Source organism: Thunnus maccoyii, chromosome 15 (genome assembly GCF_910596095.1).
Source record: "Thunnus maccoyii chromosome 15, fThuMac1.1, whole genome shotgun sequence".
Classification (NCBI taxonomy): Eukaryota; Metazoa; Chordata; class Actinopteri; order Scombriformes; family Scombridae; genus Thunnus; species Thunnus maccoyii.
This window is the reverse complement of record NC_056547.1, coordinates 11,554,930-11,571,304: the sequence shown is the minus strand read 5'-3', so window position 1 is coordinate 11,571,304 and position 16,375 is coordinate 11,554,930. Positions and strand designations below refer to the sequence as shown.

General features: G+C 39.4%; 1 protein-coding gene across 2 annotated transcripts; it reads right to left on the bottom strand.

The window, feature by feature from the left end:
- Nucleotides 1-1,120: 1,120 nt before the first annotated feature.
- rnf5 (ring finger protein 5) lies at nucleotides 1,121-15,249 on the bottom strand. 2 transcript variants are annotated; one of them, XM_042436469.1, is made up of 6 exons: nucleotides 14,844-15,246; nucleotides 7,577-7,595; nucleotides 5,383-5,495; nucleotides 5,213-5,270; nucleotides 5,006-5,117; nucleotides 1,121-3,427 (listed from the first exon to the last, which is right to left on the bottom strand). In XM_042436469.1, the coding sequence occupies exons 1-6, from the start codon at nucleotides 15,083-15,085 to the stop codon at nucleotides 3,309-3,311; spliced, it is 663 nt and encodes a 220-aa protein (XP_042292403.1). In that variant the 5' UTR covers nucleotides 15,086-15,246; the 3' UTR covers nucleotides 1,121-3,308. The 2 variants fall into 2 exon arrangements, with proteins under 2 accessions (XP_042292403.1, XP_042292404.1); XM_042436470.1 differs by lacking the exon at nucleotides 5,213-5,270 and having other exon boundaries at nucleotides 5,006-5,141; nucleotides 14,844-15,249.
- Nucleotides 15,250-16,375: the final 1,126 nt, after the last annotated feature.

The window sequence follows — 16,375 nt, the reverse complement described above, 5'->3', positions numbered from 1 at the left end:
TCTCTGGTCAACTACAGATACATTATGTCTGTTTGACATTAACTTAATTTGATAATTAAGAGCTTGTTAAGTGTTTTCAGGGTTGTTCATCCTGTACATGTAAACAGTCAGTTTGATTCATATGATAATTTTCTAAACTTTGCACTGCACGTCTGAGCTAAAGATCAAATATCACTTTTAGAACTTGACTCTCATGAGTAGGGCTGCAATTAACGATTATTTTCATTATCAGTTAATCTGACAGTTTTCTTTATTAATCGATTAGTTGTTTGGTCTATAATATGTCAGAAAACGGTGAAAAATGTCAATCACTGTTTTCCAAAACCCAAGATGACGTCCTCAGATGTCTTTTTATGTCCCAACCAACAGTCCATAACCCAAAGATATTCAGTTTACTGTCATAGAGGACTAAAGAAAACAGAAAATATTCACATTTGAGCTGGAATCAGATCATTTTTACTTTTTTTTTTTCTTAAAAAATTACTCAAAACGATCAATTGATTATCAAAATAGTTGGCGATTAATTTAATTGTTGGCAACTTACTAATTAATTGACAAATTGTTGCAGCTTTACATCTGAGATGCCATAACTTTCCCTGGCTATCCTACTGAGTGTTTTTAACAATTACAACCCAATCACACGTTATAATAATCTATTTACTGCACTGTTGCAAAAAAACTATTTGCAGTACTCCATAGCTGATTGATTCTAAACATTCACTTTCAGGCAAATATACAAAACCTCTCATGATAACATCAATATACAGAAAAGCCTGATTGACTGATTCCTTGTATGTCCTCAAAGCCTTCAGCGACTCTGAAGTCAGGCGTAACATCATGTGATCTCATCACATGTCCTGGTCTATGTGTAGAAACTATTACATCACACAAGTCACTCTGAGATGCATATAAAGCAATTAGAAAAAAAAAAAACACCCTGCTGTTAATGATTGTATGTAAACGTGTGAAGGCATTTGAGGTCGTTAATCAGACAGATTAAAGGTTTCCAATTAATAATTATCTATCTGAGGAATTCCTTAACCTTCTGGTTTATCTTTGGTGTCGTTATCAATGTGGTGTTTATCAAAGATGTAACCAATGACAACACAAAACAAGTCAATGCTTTAATCAAGTTTTAATCTCCTAGACCATTTGGTTTTTGCACAATGTCTCCAGGTTTTAGTCTGTCAGAAGACTCGTAATAGTGACTTCCATCACCTGTTTTAGTGTCACATAAGCCTCATAATACAAAGTGTAGCTTGAACAGACACACGTATGCAATAAATGATGAGCCCCAGCAGCCATCCTGTCCAACCCACAGAGGACTTTGAGTTATCTCTGAGCCTGGTGTGAATGTTAAAGTGCTAAATACCCGATTCACTAGATTTAGTTTTCCAGTTGAGAATCTCAAAGACAACACAGTTATTACATATTAAGATGGTGCGTTTAGTTTTAGTTCAACTCCATAAAACAGATGTGAGATCTTTTAACATGCACGTGTGTGTGTTACATGAGCTGAATCGTACATATTCTCATATCAAATCACATTAGCAGGGAAGAACAAACTTTTTTTTTTATGCTCTCTTGACATTTATTTAACTTTATGGGAGACATTGGCAGAAGAGTTATGAACTTGGGCTGCAAGCCTTTTTTTTTTCTTTCTTTTTTTTTTTTTTTTTTAAAGTAAAACAAAAAAAAAAAGAGTTCAGCACAATTTATGAAAACCAGGACCCAGATCATTGCTCGCTTTACAAAAGCATCTCGAGGCCTACTCGCACCGCCTCGTCCTCTCTCTCGCTCTCTATGGCTGGTCATCCATTCAGAAACACGTAAAAACAGCATTTACAATATTCATATATACAAATATATACTGTATACACACTCACTCTGACACACAGACATATACAGTCAGAAAAAAAAAAAAAATCAACTGTGACAGAAAGAGTGTGTGTGTGTGATTTTATATTTTATATCACACTGTAGCACAGTTCACTGAACTGTAGATTTTTAGTGTGCTGACCTTTTGACCTCCATGACTAACTGGGAGGATTCTCCTGACTCGTCACGCCGCGTCACCTCTCCTTGTACTGTGTCGCATCTCGTCTGGCTGCTTTTACCAAAAGCCAGAGCTTTTCTCTCTTGACAATTTGCTCTGTAATTAACAAACTGTACATCAAATTACTCTCTCAAGTTGCTCGTGTTTGATACAAAAAAAAAAAAAATCTCCCAAAACTGGCCCTTTAACGGTGCATCCCGCCCGCGTTATCTCCTGTGAGGTTCAGCTTTTGTTTCACAGACGACAGTGGAGGAGGGAGGCGGTGGGGCGGGTGGGGGGGGGAAGAAGCAAACAAGTGACTCAACACAAGCACACACTCCAGTCTGGATCATTATAGGACAGGTCAAATGACTTCACAGTGCAATGGCAGTTTTTTTTTGTTAAGACAAATGTATATTAAATGCATCCATCTGTGCTATTTCTATCTGTCCTTCTGTTTTTTTTTAAGACGCGTATCAAGGAGTATTTGTTCATTTCACCAGGAAACTGTAAACAGGACCCTCCCCCCACCCCCGCCTCCCTCAAACGTGTGACGGCGTACATGACTGATCTGCTACTCTTTGGCCTTTTTTAGAGGAGAAAAATGACCTCATTTCCCTCCCTCTTACTTTCCACAACATGCCTCCACCTCTCTATATAAGGAGTAAACCAGTGACTTCTTCAGGGAGGATGTGAAAAACCAAAACAGAATTAGTCACTGCCCTGAATTATCCTCTTCTCAGAGTGCAGCGCTCAACACTGAGACGCTGAAAAATATATAGCTCACCCTGATCACATAATACTGTCTCGTCTGATCCCCTAAAAAAAAGCCCCTTTTTTAAAATGTAGTGTCCACCTTTTATTTTGTGTGTGCATATATCTACAGGTGTATGTAGAGAGGGAGGGCTAACATGACTCTTTTTTTTGGGGTGGGTGGGGGTTGCACAACACTTCTTTTCAGTGAGTGTTTCTTGCATAAACAAAAACAAGGAAGCAGGAGGGTGGGGGCGAACTATCCTAAAGTAAATCTGCTGAATTCCTGTATTTCTCGTTTTGGGATCAAACGCAACAGCTCCGCTCTCCCAAGTTAGTACCTGCCTGGAAATGTAACATGAGTGTGTGTCTGTGGCTCAAGTTAAGTGTGTGTGTGAGGTGTTTTTTTGTTTTGTTTTTTTGTTTGTTTGTTTTTTTTAAAATTTGCGCTCCTCCCTCTCGGTCATCGATCCCCTCTCGTCTATCCATCCGTTTATCTCCCGTGCTGTCGTCCTCTCCGTCACACGCTCAGCAGCCAGAAGAAGAAGAAGATAGCCACGAACAGGAAGAGGGAGTCTTGCCAGTTGTTATTGCCGTTGTTGAGGTTACCGTTGCCTTGGTGATCACCTGCATACTGGTCTGAGAAGGAGGGAGGGAGGGGAGAACGGGTGGTAAAAGGTCATTACTGCAGTGTCTCGGGGGGGGAAGTGTGTCTGCATCCTCACTCTAATTATGTTGCTTTAAGGCAACAGCTGAGATTAAATGGAGAATTTTAACCCAACTGATAATCAGAATGATAATATTTCATGTAAACGCTCTTTTTTGGAATATTTTGGTATCTATACCTTTTCTGTACATGATCACCATCTTGAGTTAAGTAGTGTTTTCATGTCATGTAATTTCATTAGTTTATTCCAGTCCATAAGAAAATATAAAAACATACAGATGATTGACAAATTTAAGGAAAAACCAACATAAAGTGTCTTAGTAAGGTGTACAAAGCACCTTGACATTGATTCTACAAGTCTCTGAACTCTATATCTTTGATGATAGGGGTGGAGAGCGCTGTCTAACATGTAAGTGTTCAACTGGGTTGAGATCTTGTGACTGTGAAGGTCATAGCATATGACTCACATCATTGCATACTCATCAAACCATTCAGTGACCTCTCATGCCCTGTGAATTGGGCCATTGTCATCGTAGAAGAGACCACTCCCATCAGGATAGAAATGTTTCATCACAGGATAAAGATGATCACTCAGAACAACTTTGTATTGATTTGCAGTGACCTTTCCCTCTAAACCATGCAAGCAAAATGTCCCCCAAAGCATAACAGAGCCACCGGATCCCCTCACTGTAGGGGTCAAGCATTCAGACCTATACTGTTCTCTTAGTGGACGCCACACATGCACACTTGTTGAGAATATAGTGAAGGATGATTCATCTGACCGTATCACTTGTTTCCACATCTCTGTAGACCAGTGTCTGTGCTTTCTGCACCACTGAACTCTCAAATGTGCATTCATCTTTGTAATGAGGGGTTTATGCACTGCAACCCTACTATAACATCCCTCTCCGCATAATTGTCGACAGACTGTTCTTGCTGCCGGTCTGATTACATCCTGCACTGACATTCTCAGTCACCTGAGGAAGAGTTGCTCCTCTGTTTTTCCTTACATGTCGCACTAATGCACGAGCATCACGGTTATTGAATGTGCGCTGTCAACCACAATTTCCAACCCTATTTACTGATGTCTTTCCCACAGATCTAAGTGCAGATGCCACTTCAGTCACTGCTCCTATTGAAACACTATCCAGTTGAGCAGTCTTTGTGACTGAAGCTCCTGCCATCCGTGCCCCAACAATGACACCTCTTTCAAAAGATCTTTTCCTCTTGCCATCTTGATACATAATCATTAACTGGGCCTGTTCAGCATTTTTTATACATGCCACAGAGCATGATTGGATGTTAATTGCCTCACCTGTATAGAAGCATCTGCATTCATTATGTTTCTTCACTCATTTATTCAGGTTTTTCCCTTTAATTTGTCACCCATCTATATATATATACACCAAATGATTTTTACACCATTTACGCATATATAAAGCATTATGTTTAACATATATAGAAAACATTCTCATGCATGGTATGAATCCTCCCTATGAATGTCACCACCTGTCTTTGGAAAGGTTTGTGTCTTTTTTTTGTGCATTTACCTGCTCTGTGAAAGGGGTCGTTGGTGTTGAAGACTGTGGTGAAGAAGCCGAAGGGGAAAGCACCGATTCCAAACGACATGTGAAAGCCGGTGTCGCCGAAACCCTGGAACATCTGTGCAGAATCCAGAGATGAAGTCTTAAATTAGATAAGAAAATATCGGACTCATGAGCGAAGAGAAATGTGTGTGTGTATATAAACCGACTCACCCCGCCTCGACTCTCTGGCTCTGTTCTCTGTCCCTGAGGCCGAGGTGGAGTTTTCAACCTGAACGGCAACAGAAACAGTCGCTCATAAGGCAACCGCGAATACTAACCACCAACTATCATGCAAAATACACACACACACACACACACAGAGATGCAAACACACAGCGTACCTGGGGTCCTCTTGGCTGGAGCTCCCTCTGCCATACAGTGGGATGACTTTCTCTCTGCTGATGCCTGCTTTACACACAGGACACTGCTGCCTGCTGGGCCGCGTCTCCAACCACTGAGCGCAGCAGCAGAGGGAGAAACATGTGTCAAAATATTTATAATACAGGTCAGATGAACACTGTTCTACTACTGTACTCCTGAGGAGAACAAGCTTTACTGTAACATGTCGATCACTGTTTCCCCAAAGCCCGAGACGACGTCCTCAAATGTCTCGTTTTGTCCCGACCAACAGTCCACAACCCAAAGATGTTCAGTTTACTGTCATAGTGGACTAAAGAAACCAGAAAATAATCAATTGTTTATAATTGTTGCAGCTCTAAACTGAATATCTTTAGACTTTGGGCTGTTGATCGGACAAAACAGCATATTTCAAGACATCTGAGCTTTAAGAAAACGGGCATTTTTCTCTATTTTCTGACATTTTGTAGACAATTAATCAAGAAAATAATTGGCAGATTAATCGATGATGAAACGAATCATTAGTTGCAGCCCTGGATCTGTAAAGTGCTTATGCTGCTACACTGAGAGCGATGTACAGCTCTATATAAGGAGGTGAGCAGCATTAAGTGCATAAGCATGTTTAAGCTGCACTAAGTCAACGGACAGGTGTAGTGAGGTTACATTACATGTACATGTAGGTTAACCTGCTGTGTGCCAGAGGCTTTGTTAAAGACACCACTCAGTAATAGTCTGCTCCCACTAGTGTTTTTGTCTATTCTGCCTGATTAGGACTGCGGGTGGGTGTGTAACAGATGCTGCTTGATTGACATCTCTCTGACTGTGCTGTTCAGACTACTGTTTATTATATTCTGGGGCTCTGCTGGAATATCTTTGCATGATTTACAGTTCGAAAAACTCTGTATTTATCTTATACTGGCTCTTTATGCAGCCCCTCAGTTCAGCCTCTGTCTGAAACAGGCAGTTTTAGTTCCTGTCTCTTTAAGGCCCGCCTCCCGATGAGCCCACTCTGTTCTGATTGGTTAGCTCCCAGTGAATCGTAAACAAACAGTAGTAGTAGGATTTCACTTATTTTTCTTATTCTTTACTCAAAATATAAACCTCTCAAATACATCCGTACATGTTTGAGCCTGAATCTGATCTGAAATATGCGAGTGTACAACACGAACAACCCGTCGAACAACCAACAAAGGCGACAGAGCGGAGGGTTTGTGAGCATGTGCGAACAATCTGACATCAGTTCAATGTGGAAGTAGAGGTAACGTTGCAAACGGAGCGTTCAGATCAGGTTGAAACCTGAGCTTTTGACTTTCAGGAAGCATTTTTACATACTTAAATCCAAACTTTTGACTGGCACTGGACGTTCACATCAAGTTTTGTCCCCTTTAAAGCTCAGACAGACCACAACATGTGCATTATGCACCAAAACCTGATGTGATGTGCAGCTTTTTCACAGTCTGATAGTGTTGTAAAATATTATTATAATTATAGTGTCTCATCATACTATAATAAAATACTGTGATGAGACACTATAATTATAATATATATAACTGCTCTGATGACTCCGCCATAAACACAACACACATTATTCTTCAACACTGTTTCTATTGTCCGACTGTGCAAATTTGCAGGTCAGAGTTCCACAAAGGTAAACTTTAACCAACGGAAACTGCCAGAGCCGGTCAGAGCTTGAATTCATCAGTCACGTGGACATATGGACTTTATTTTCATTCATAGTTAATCTCCTTTTTTTGATCAATCATCTACATAAAAAGTCAGAAAGTAGAAAAATGCAAACAACCAAATTTGATGCCTTGAAATTTCTTATTTTTCTTGTTCAACAGACCAAAAACTCCAAATATACTCAACCTACAAAAATCAGCAGAGCTTCAAATTTAAAAATCTGATACCCTGTGAATATTTGTCACATTTCAATTATTTTCATTTCTAAATAAACAATCAGCTAATCAGTTTTGTTGTTGTCCAATTTTCTGTCAACCATCTAATTCTTTCAGCACTTGACTGAACCTTTTATTGGTACACAAGGTTTAATAATTCCCAACAGAGCTTCATCCAGGTTCAACCTAATCAATCAGAATATTGAAAACACCTGTGTGTGTGCAGAGCCTTTAACAAAGGTTACAGAACAAAAGATGGAAAGGTAGAGGAAATACTTACTTGATGAAGACAGGGCCAGCTGTAGAGAGAGAGAGAGGGGGAAAAAAAAGATTAATTTGCATTCTCACAAAAGCTCCTTTCTCTTAAAATGTCAACTTCTTGCTTCAATAACAGCGCCAACATTCCTGGAGTCAATTTATTATATGAATAAATATATCCTGAATCTCAGTGGATATAATAAAACATTAAGACTTCTGGTTTTGGTGAAACTAATGGTCAGATATCCTTTGGTGTCAGTGAATATCCACCTGGCGAGAGAAACCTGTTCCTAACGAGGTGGCTAATTAAACTCGTCCGTGCTCCCTGTCGTTAGTATTAATTGTCTCCATCTGTTGTCAACGGTTAGCAGAGTTTTGCCTGAGCAGCTGCTGCTGGTGTGGCCGACCCGCTGCTGCATTGTGGGAGTGCAGGATGCAGGGTTGGGGAGACGCCTCATCAGTTGGCGACAAAAACACTGAAGCTTTTTCCAAGAGAATATTTCTATATTTCTATAACCTGTAATTCTCTGAATAAATCTTTAACTAACTGACCAGAGCTGCCTTCAGCATCTGCTACAAGGGCTGCAACCAACAATTATTTTCATTATCAATTAATCTGGAAATGACTTGGTTTCCTTTTGGTCTATTAATGTCAGAAGATAAATAGAAATGTCCATCACAGTTTCCCAGCAGAAGGATGATGTGCTTGTTTTGTCTGAACAACAGTCTAAAACTGGAGCTGCAATTAACAATTATTTCCATTAATCTACCGACTGATTTCATAATGAATCGATTATGGTTCTTGTTTCATCTATAAAATGTGAGAAAATAGTTTAAAATGTTACAATTACTCAGAGAAAAGTGACATCTTGAAATGTCTCGTTTTGTCTGGAGATATTCAGTTTGCAACGATAAATGACAGGAAAAAAACAAATGTTTGGCATTTTTGCTGGAAAATGACTCAAATGATTAATCAATTATCACAATTAATTTTTGTCAATCAACCAATTGATTTTTTTAAATTTATTTATTGTTTCAGCTTTAATTCCAACACTGGCTTTATGATATGATATATTTTCACAATATCATTATAAATACAGCATATATAAGTTACAGACAGGTGACACAGCTTTTCAACAAAGTGACAATCAGCAGAATTGATTACTGCTTTTCAGTTGGTTTATCATTTTAAATGTTCTGTGGGCAAAGAGTTCATTCATCAGCTCTGATTACTGGAACTATGTGTTTTTAAAAATAGTGAATAAATTATAAAATACAGTTGATGTTTGCTAATTATTAATGGATCATTTTCACCATAAATGATGCTTTTATACTATATGAATGTTTGATATTCAGATTGATGTCTGCTTTGAAAATCTTTTTGAATTTTACCACCGTAGCCTGTAGTGTCTTATAAATTAAATGTAAAATAAATCTCAATTCATTTTCTGACTTCAGTTAGAGCAGGTAGACTTCACTTCTGCCACTCGATAAAAACATAACTCTCAGTTCAGTATTTCCAGAAAACAAGCAGAACACTTTCATAACCTCAGATAAGAATCTTTCTGTCATTGTTTTTTGAGAAACTGAGAAATGTCAGGCTGCATTTTCCTTAAAAGTGTCTTTACCACGTTCTGAATCTTTCTATATGCCTCTGTTGAAAATTCCTCGTGAGGTAAACATTAACTACAGAGTACCAGAGATCATGCGGACGAACAGGCAGGACTTGTTTTTAAAAAACCTTCAGCACTTCACAACCACAAAACATTCAAAACCTCAACGCCTCAGGTGGGTCTAAACAAACGACTCGTCATGAACGTGAACAAAATAACTAGCTGAACCGAACAAACCACGAAGCAAAACATGACCGTGTGTCAATCTGCAGGCTTTTACTGTACACACACACACACACACACACACACACACACACACACACACACATTTCAGGGCTCGCAGCACGGCTCGCTGTGTGGCAGTATTAGTGTAATACCGGCTATCAGATTGCTGCTGAGAATGGCATTCCTTTGGATGCAAACAGCTGAACAAAGCATAAGGCCTACGTTAACATAACAACCCATTCAGCTGCGATTTAACGTGTGGCCACACGTATAGCCGAGCTCTTGTGACCTGAAAATAACCGCTTAATTTCCAATAAGTGGCTCAGTGAAGCCTGATTGCGGAGTGTGTGCCTCCTGAGAGTATCACACACTCCCACCTGAGCCATTGAACGGATGCAGTCTCTCTTTCATACCGTTAAATTAGAACTGGGATAAGATTATTGTCCAGTTAGTCCCTTCTGATCTTAATCATGTGTTTACAGAAATAAACAGCAGCAAAAGAAGAGTAAGGTATGTAACTTAATGTCCACTTGACTGTTTTCAGGTGGTTTTAAAGTGTCAGAACACCATCATCACTAAAAAGACAAACTTATTGTGAGTTTATTGAGTGAGTCTATTTTCTTTCTTCGTGCACTTTTTAAGTAGGTGAAGTTATGTCAGAAATCTTCTCTACTTCTCTTTGTGTGGTTAAAGCACAGCATAAGTGTTTTTTTCTCTGTTCACTTCCTCTAAACAAATCATCACGCAGAGGAAGAGGATTACAAATCGGTGTGAGGTTGATCTTTAGTGTATTCATTGTCACAACAATCAACAACCTACCGGCTACAATAAGCTGAGAAAACAAGGACACGCCCGCCGCCAGCTTGAATAAGTCGTAACGCCACATAACGAGGTTGAGCGTGCATGAGAAGTAGCTGGCAAGTAAGCTGAGGAGTCGAAATAGATGGCTAAAATAAATGGTTGAAATGTGTAGTTTCTGCCACTACAGATGGAAGAACCATAAATGCAAACTTGACCAAACCTACTGGACGAAAAAAGACACAAAGCCTAAACATAGACAATCCCAGGATCACTGTATCATGAATGAAAAATGAGTTCTAACAAGATCCGCTTTTAAATATCTGGTTGAAAAATGAGAAAGATCACATTTGGAACATGATGGATGATGTTGAAGAAACGTTCCTGTGAGTTTCTGTCAGACGGTAAAAGGGTTGTGAACTTCTGCTGTACGACATATAAGCTTATTCCTGGAAAACTATACGCAGGTTAGAAGTATATGTGACAAAATAATCTCAACTCAGATCCATTTACTGGCTTTCTCTGAGCTTTCAACCGCATGTCACAGTCTTCATCGGTGAATGGAGCCGGCTCAGGTGTCATCACGTGACCCAAATGTGAAACATCAGTCATGTAATAACTAGAGGGGCGAAATCATAACCCTTTCTCAGTTCTGGGTCTCTATGTCTTCACTGATGAAGAGTGTGAGATGTGGTTAAAAGGTAGAGATGAAACAAAAAAGGCTAAATGAAGAAAGGTTTTAGTTCCAGCTTTGTGAGAATTTGCTGATTTTCTTTTTGGAGGTTTTGGAGTGTTTGCAATTTGACATTTTTCTGACATTTTATAGAATAAACAGTCAGTTGTTTAATCGGGAAAATAAATGCCAGATAAATCAGTAAATCCATGTTGAAAGCTCCAAAAAGTGTCATACATATTAATCCCAAGATCACAAATCAACTTCCATGTTTAAATGTCGACGTTTGTCTGGTTAACTGCGGCTAAGACGTTAAAACGCTGAGTTATCTATCTGATATTTAAAGCACTTTGTGTGTCGGGCTTCAAGGTTAACTTATTTAAATATCTTGTAGACTTTACATATGCAAACACTTTGCCTGAGCGGCTCACATCTCTCACGATGACACAGACGAGTCTACTCGAGCTGAGTCTCGCTCGGGGATCGTAAAGATGTCACTTGCTCATTAACCTCAAAGTATTAAAGTGACATAAATGTCTCTTTGACATGAATCATCTCTCTGGACCGGTCTGCACTGTAAGCTCAGGTTATGTAGGGCTGCTTTCTCAGTTTACTTCAGCTGCTTTAACTTTTAAAAACTAAAACACAAGTTATAAGATAAAAACAGCGAGAGTTTCTGATGCTAGAAAAGTGACAACTGTGCACTTCAACAAAACAATTCTGTTGAACTAACCCGGTTTTAAAATCGTGAGCGATTTTGGCAACAGCAGCGTTTTTTGTTGTTTTTTTTTTTCCTGCAGCTGAACTAATGGGAGAAATGCCAGAATAGCTGGCAATAAACAAAGCCATAAACTGTGTCAAAGTCAAATGTCCGGTTGTTTTATGTACAGCTGGACAGTCGCAGCGTGAGAAGCTGAACTCACACTGACACAATCTGACATTAACTACATTTTTTTTTTTCTTCTAATAGAAATGAGACTATTAACTCCTGATTATAAAGGTGCAGCAGGTGAACTGACATCAGCATCTTTGTTCCTTGCTGATAGTTTCATCATCACAGTTTCATCACATTACACAGAAACTGAAAGAGGGGGGAAGGGGGGGGGGGTAACATGGCAACCAAGTTACATCAGCCCATAACACCGGATCTTCAGTTCATGGTTGCATAGCAGCTGCACCTGTTACTGTAAGACGTCTTAACCAAAAAAAAAACAAATCTGCTTCAAGTGTAAAACAGTCAATACTAAGATTTCTGCACTATTTCTTATTAAAAGTGGGATTGTTCCAGACTTCACACAGTGACAGGCGTCAAAGTCAAATTTACCCGGGGGCCCCTGGGCAAGATGTTCTCCCCTACGGAGGCCGCAAGAGTACTAAACTGTATTGTTAATATTTTTTAACACCTAGCATGCTGCTCTGCATGTTTACTAGAGAAATGCAGCTTGTGTTCCTTTAAAAAAAAAAGGCAACTTTCTCCATGCAGATGAGACGCAAAACAGTCACATTAAACTGTTAAAATAAATGTCTTGAACCTGTCCTCCAGGTCAACCTTTATTTTAGATTTAAAGAGACATTTAGGCGTCTGAAATGTTGCCGCTAGTCATAGCTTAAATTGGTGAAATAAAGAGACGGTATTTATGCTTCAGTTTTTGCAGCCTTGCCAGAAAATCTAATTATTATTTTAAATAAAAGACAAAATAAGTAATTAATTTGCAGGCTGGGTGTAATGACATGTCTCGCGGGCTGGATTTGATTCCTGTGCTGGTAATTTGAGGTTCCTATGACTGGTGATTTTCTGTATTTTTACAAGCATTTTTGCAATCCTGCAAAAGTATTGTGTGTGTATCACAGCTTCTTGTACTTTGGACATTATAAATTTCTCAAAGGACTTCAGTACTGGCTGATATCGGGTGGTCAGTTAGAGAAGCAGTGTACAAATGTATAAAAATCCTCCACAGGGATTATTATACACCAGCTAAACTTAAAAAACAGGACTCATGGATGACAATTATTGCTAGAAGTGTAAAAATGAAACGGGTACTTTTCTTCATTTTAATGTGAGAATGTTCTTTTGCTTCTCCTTCTTGGAAACAACTAATTAGAAAGTACTGGTTGCCAGATTCTCCCCAGCTGTTCTTATTAGGAAACCAGTCTCTCCAACCAGCAGGTGTATCCAAACAGAACCTTAGACTTGTACTGGCAGGCTTTAAAGATTGTTCTCCGCTGCTGGAAGTCACAAAACTGTAAAGTAAATATTCCTACAATTTTTTATTTTATTTTTTTTAAAGGAAAATGTGTTACCCCATTTATGAGGTATTTATTGATACCCAGATTTGTTTTGTCTGTTTGTACTGTTCCTCATTTATAATTGATTTACTGTAATAAGTGATCTTGTATTTCATTATGTTTGTATATATTGAAGAAGTTAAACCACAATTTTAAGAACATGTCACCTAGCGCAGCGGTGTGACTCAGACATTTTTTTTAAAATCGTTTTTGCACAATAACGTAGCTCTACGACACATAGGAATACGATTTATCAGACACACTTGTAAGTAGGATGTTGTTGGTTTGGCTCTGCACATGAGATTTGTTGACAATTGTAAAAACATAGAAAATCGCCAGCTTTATCCTTTATTTCAAAGTATGTGATATCTTGTACTTGATAGGCAACTAAAGACGCTCTGTTGGCTTCTTTGGTGTGTTTGCATCAAAAGGTTTCTCTGCTGCGTGTATACTTTCAACTGGAGTGGAGATAAACTCTGTAATCACAAACAGATCACTGTTTACTTCCTCAAACTCCACCTCCGGTTCTGTTGCCACAACACATGTGGCATCACCTCATCGACCAGAACAACAAAGTGGTGTTTCTACAGCAGGTAAACATTTCTGACTTTTACTACTGGTTATAATGCCCTTAGGTTTGACCCCAATCCTACACTCTTGGCCCTAATCCCACATTAGCCTCAACCTGCAAGCAAAGAGCGGCCATTAGTCAACACTGAGAACTCATGAATGAAACACACGACACTGTGCGTGTGTGTGTGCATTTTCCTCACAAAGCCGTCTGAAGGTTGAGCCTTACGCAAGTTTTTTTGATTAAAAACAAGATATGAGACAATAGCTGAACAAATCAGGGCTTAACAAATGTCAGAAAATGCCCTTCACAAGTTTACAAGAGGCCAAGGTGACTTCTTCAGATTGTTTTGTACAAGTATCTGTGGAAAAACGAAAAGATATTCACTTAACAGCAGCACAAAGCAGAAAATCCTCACATTTGAGACGCTGGATCTGGAGAATATTTGATGATTTTTCCCCTAAAAAATGACTTCATTTCATTTTCTACCTACAGACTCATACATTTTCAGCTCTACTGTAAACCTGACAGCTTGGACAATGCTGCTGCAGTGAGTGACAGTAATGATCTCAAAGCTGCAAATGATCACCAGACACTTGTAACTAAAACAGTAAAGTTAATGTGCCACAGGGTGTGTGTGTGTGATGCATGAGGTACTGGCTGCCAACTGTGACCTCTGACCGGGATCAAACCATATGATTATGATCAACCTGAGCCACTCAACTCCTCACAAGATCAGAGAGCAGATCACGTGTGCATAATAGTGATCATCAGCCTTTATAAAAGCCATCAGGATCACGTTTGCACTTCAGACGGTAAACACACGTTTTATATTGGGGGTTGAAGTTCAGCCACATTTCACTGCAGCACTGACAGCAAACCAACACCCCCCCCCCCCCCCCTTTTTAGTAATGTCTAGCAAGCCATCTTGGCCGCTGTCATCGCCTACATGACGCGGAGGCAACCTCTTGATAAACGGGGCGTCGCTGGGCGTGATTCCGCCGTGAAATAACTCAACCCAACGGTTAACAGAGGCCGCACAAACGGCAAAACTAGTCCGGTCCGGTGGGCTGAAGATAAACAAAAACAACCACCTCCTAATAGCAAAAACTACGTCTCGTACCAGAACAAGTGGCCGCACATACTGATGACAGCGTCTCTGGCAGTGTCCAAACAAATGTTGCACTCGAAGGTGGCTCGGTCCCGCTCCCGTTCGCCCTCCCCGCTGCCGCCGCCGCTACTGCCGCCGCCGCCGCTGCTGCTGCCGCCCGGCCCGTCGCGGTCGTTGCTGCTCTCCCCTGCCGGGAATCCTCCTCTGCTGGCCGGCCCGCCGTCACTCGAGGACCGGGGATCCGTGGCCGCCATAATATTCACTGTACAAGTCGGAAGGTAACGCACCAACCCAACCCACACCGGGCCCGACCCGTGCTAACGTTAACCGTGAGTCACGCGACGACAAGTGTCACCAAGCCGAGGCTGCTGCTTGTCGCTCTACCTGAATGGAGACTTCCGCTTCCGGGAACAACAAGAGACGAGGGGCGGGGTGATAATTAACCACGCCCCCTAAAAAATAATATTAATAATAAATAATTAATTTTATTTGTAATAATGAATATAGAAAGTAGTAGTAGTAGTAGTAATAAAAAATAAAAAATAAAATAGTTTAAAATCAATTTATGAACAAAATATGGAAGACAAAAGTAACAAACAAAAATTAAAATGTTACGATTAACAATAAATTTGAAAAATGGTATGGTAAGTCAAAATAATAATATGTTGACATAAGTGAGGACTTTAAAATGTTAAATAAATGTTTACCTGCTTTTTAAAGCTATATGAATGTAGCCTATTGTACGATACAATTACCAACATTGATATTTTGTGTTGTGTTGATAGAAGAAAAACTGATAACAATATATCAGCCAATATTGTTTTTTTCTTTTCTTTTCTTTTTACATAAACATATAAAAAACATTTTTCTATTAGCATACCCTGCAGACTTACATAAAATTTTAGACATACTCTGCTTTGAATGACGATTTGTCTGATATAGTTTTTTAGCAAAGAAAAGTTTAATAATCTACTTATAAATTCTTAAAATCACATTGACTCCCTCTTCGTCCAAATCCAGAATCTATCAATATGGACTTACTTTTAATTTCAAACGTTTAACTGCCAGACACTACTTCAATTTTCAGTAAATGTGCACTGAAAGATTCAACTTCCCACATAAGTTGCATTTTTGCCCACAATTGACTGCCTAACTTGTGATGTCATGCATTAAATTCAGATTTATGGTGAGTGCAACAAAACTTTTCCCCTTCAGCAAATGAATGTGAAAACAGTCTTCTAGTGTCAAACTGTGCACATACATTATTCTGCACAGTGACGGTCAAACATCATGGTTATTAAAAAATTGTCACCTCAAGGTATTTACTGAGTGGAAGTAGTGTCCTCCTTATCGTCCTGTGATCAGGATCTGGTAATACCCTCAGAGACAAAATTATCTCAATCTTTGGCAATTCTGCACTGCAATGTTTTGTTAGTTATTGACCACTGTATAGCCTATGCCAGTGGTAGGCAAATAGCGGCCCATGGGCCAAATCTGGCCCTCCAGTACAAATATTTGTACTTTAGTGTGTGAATTCTAACACT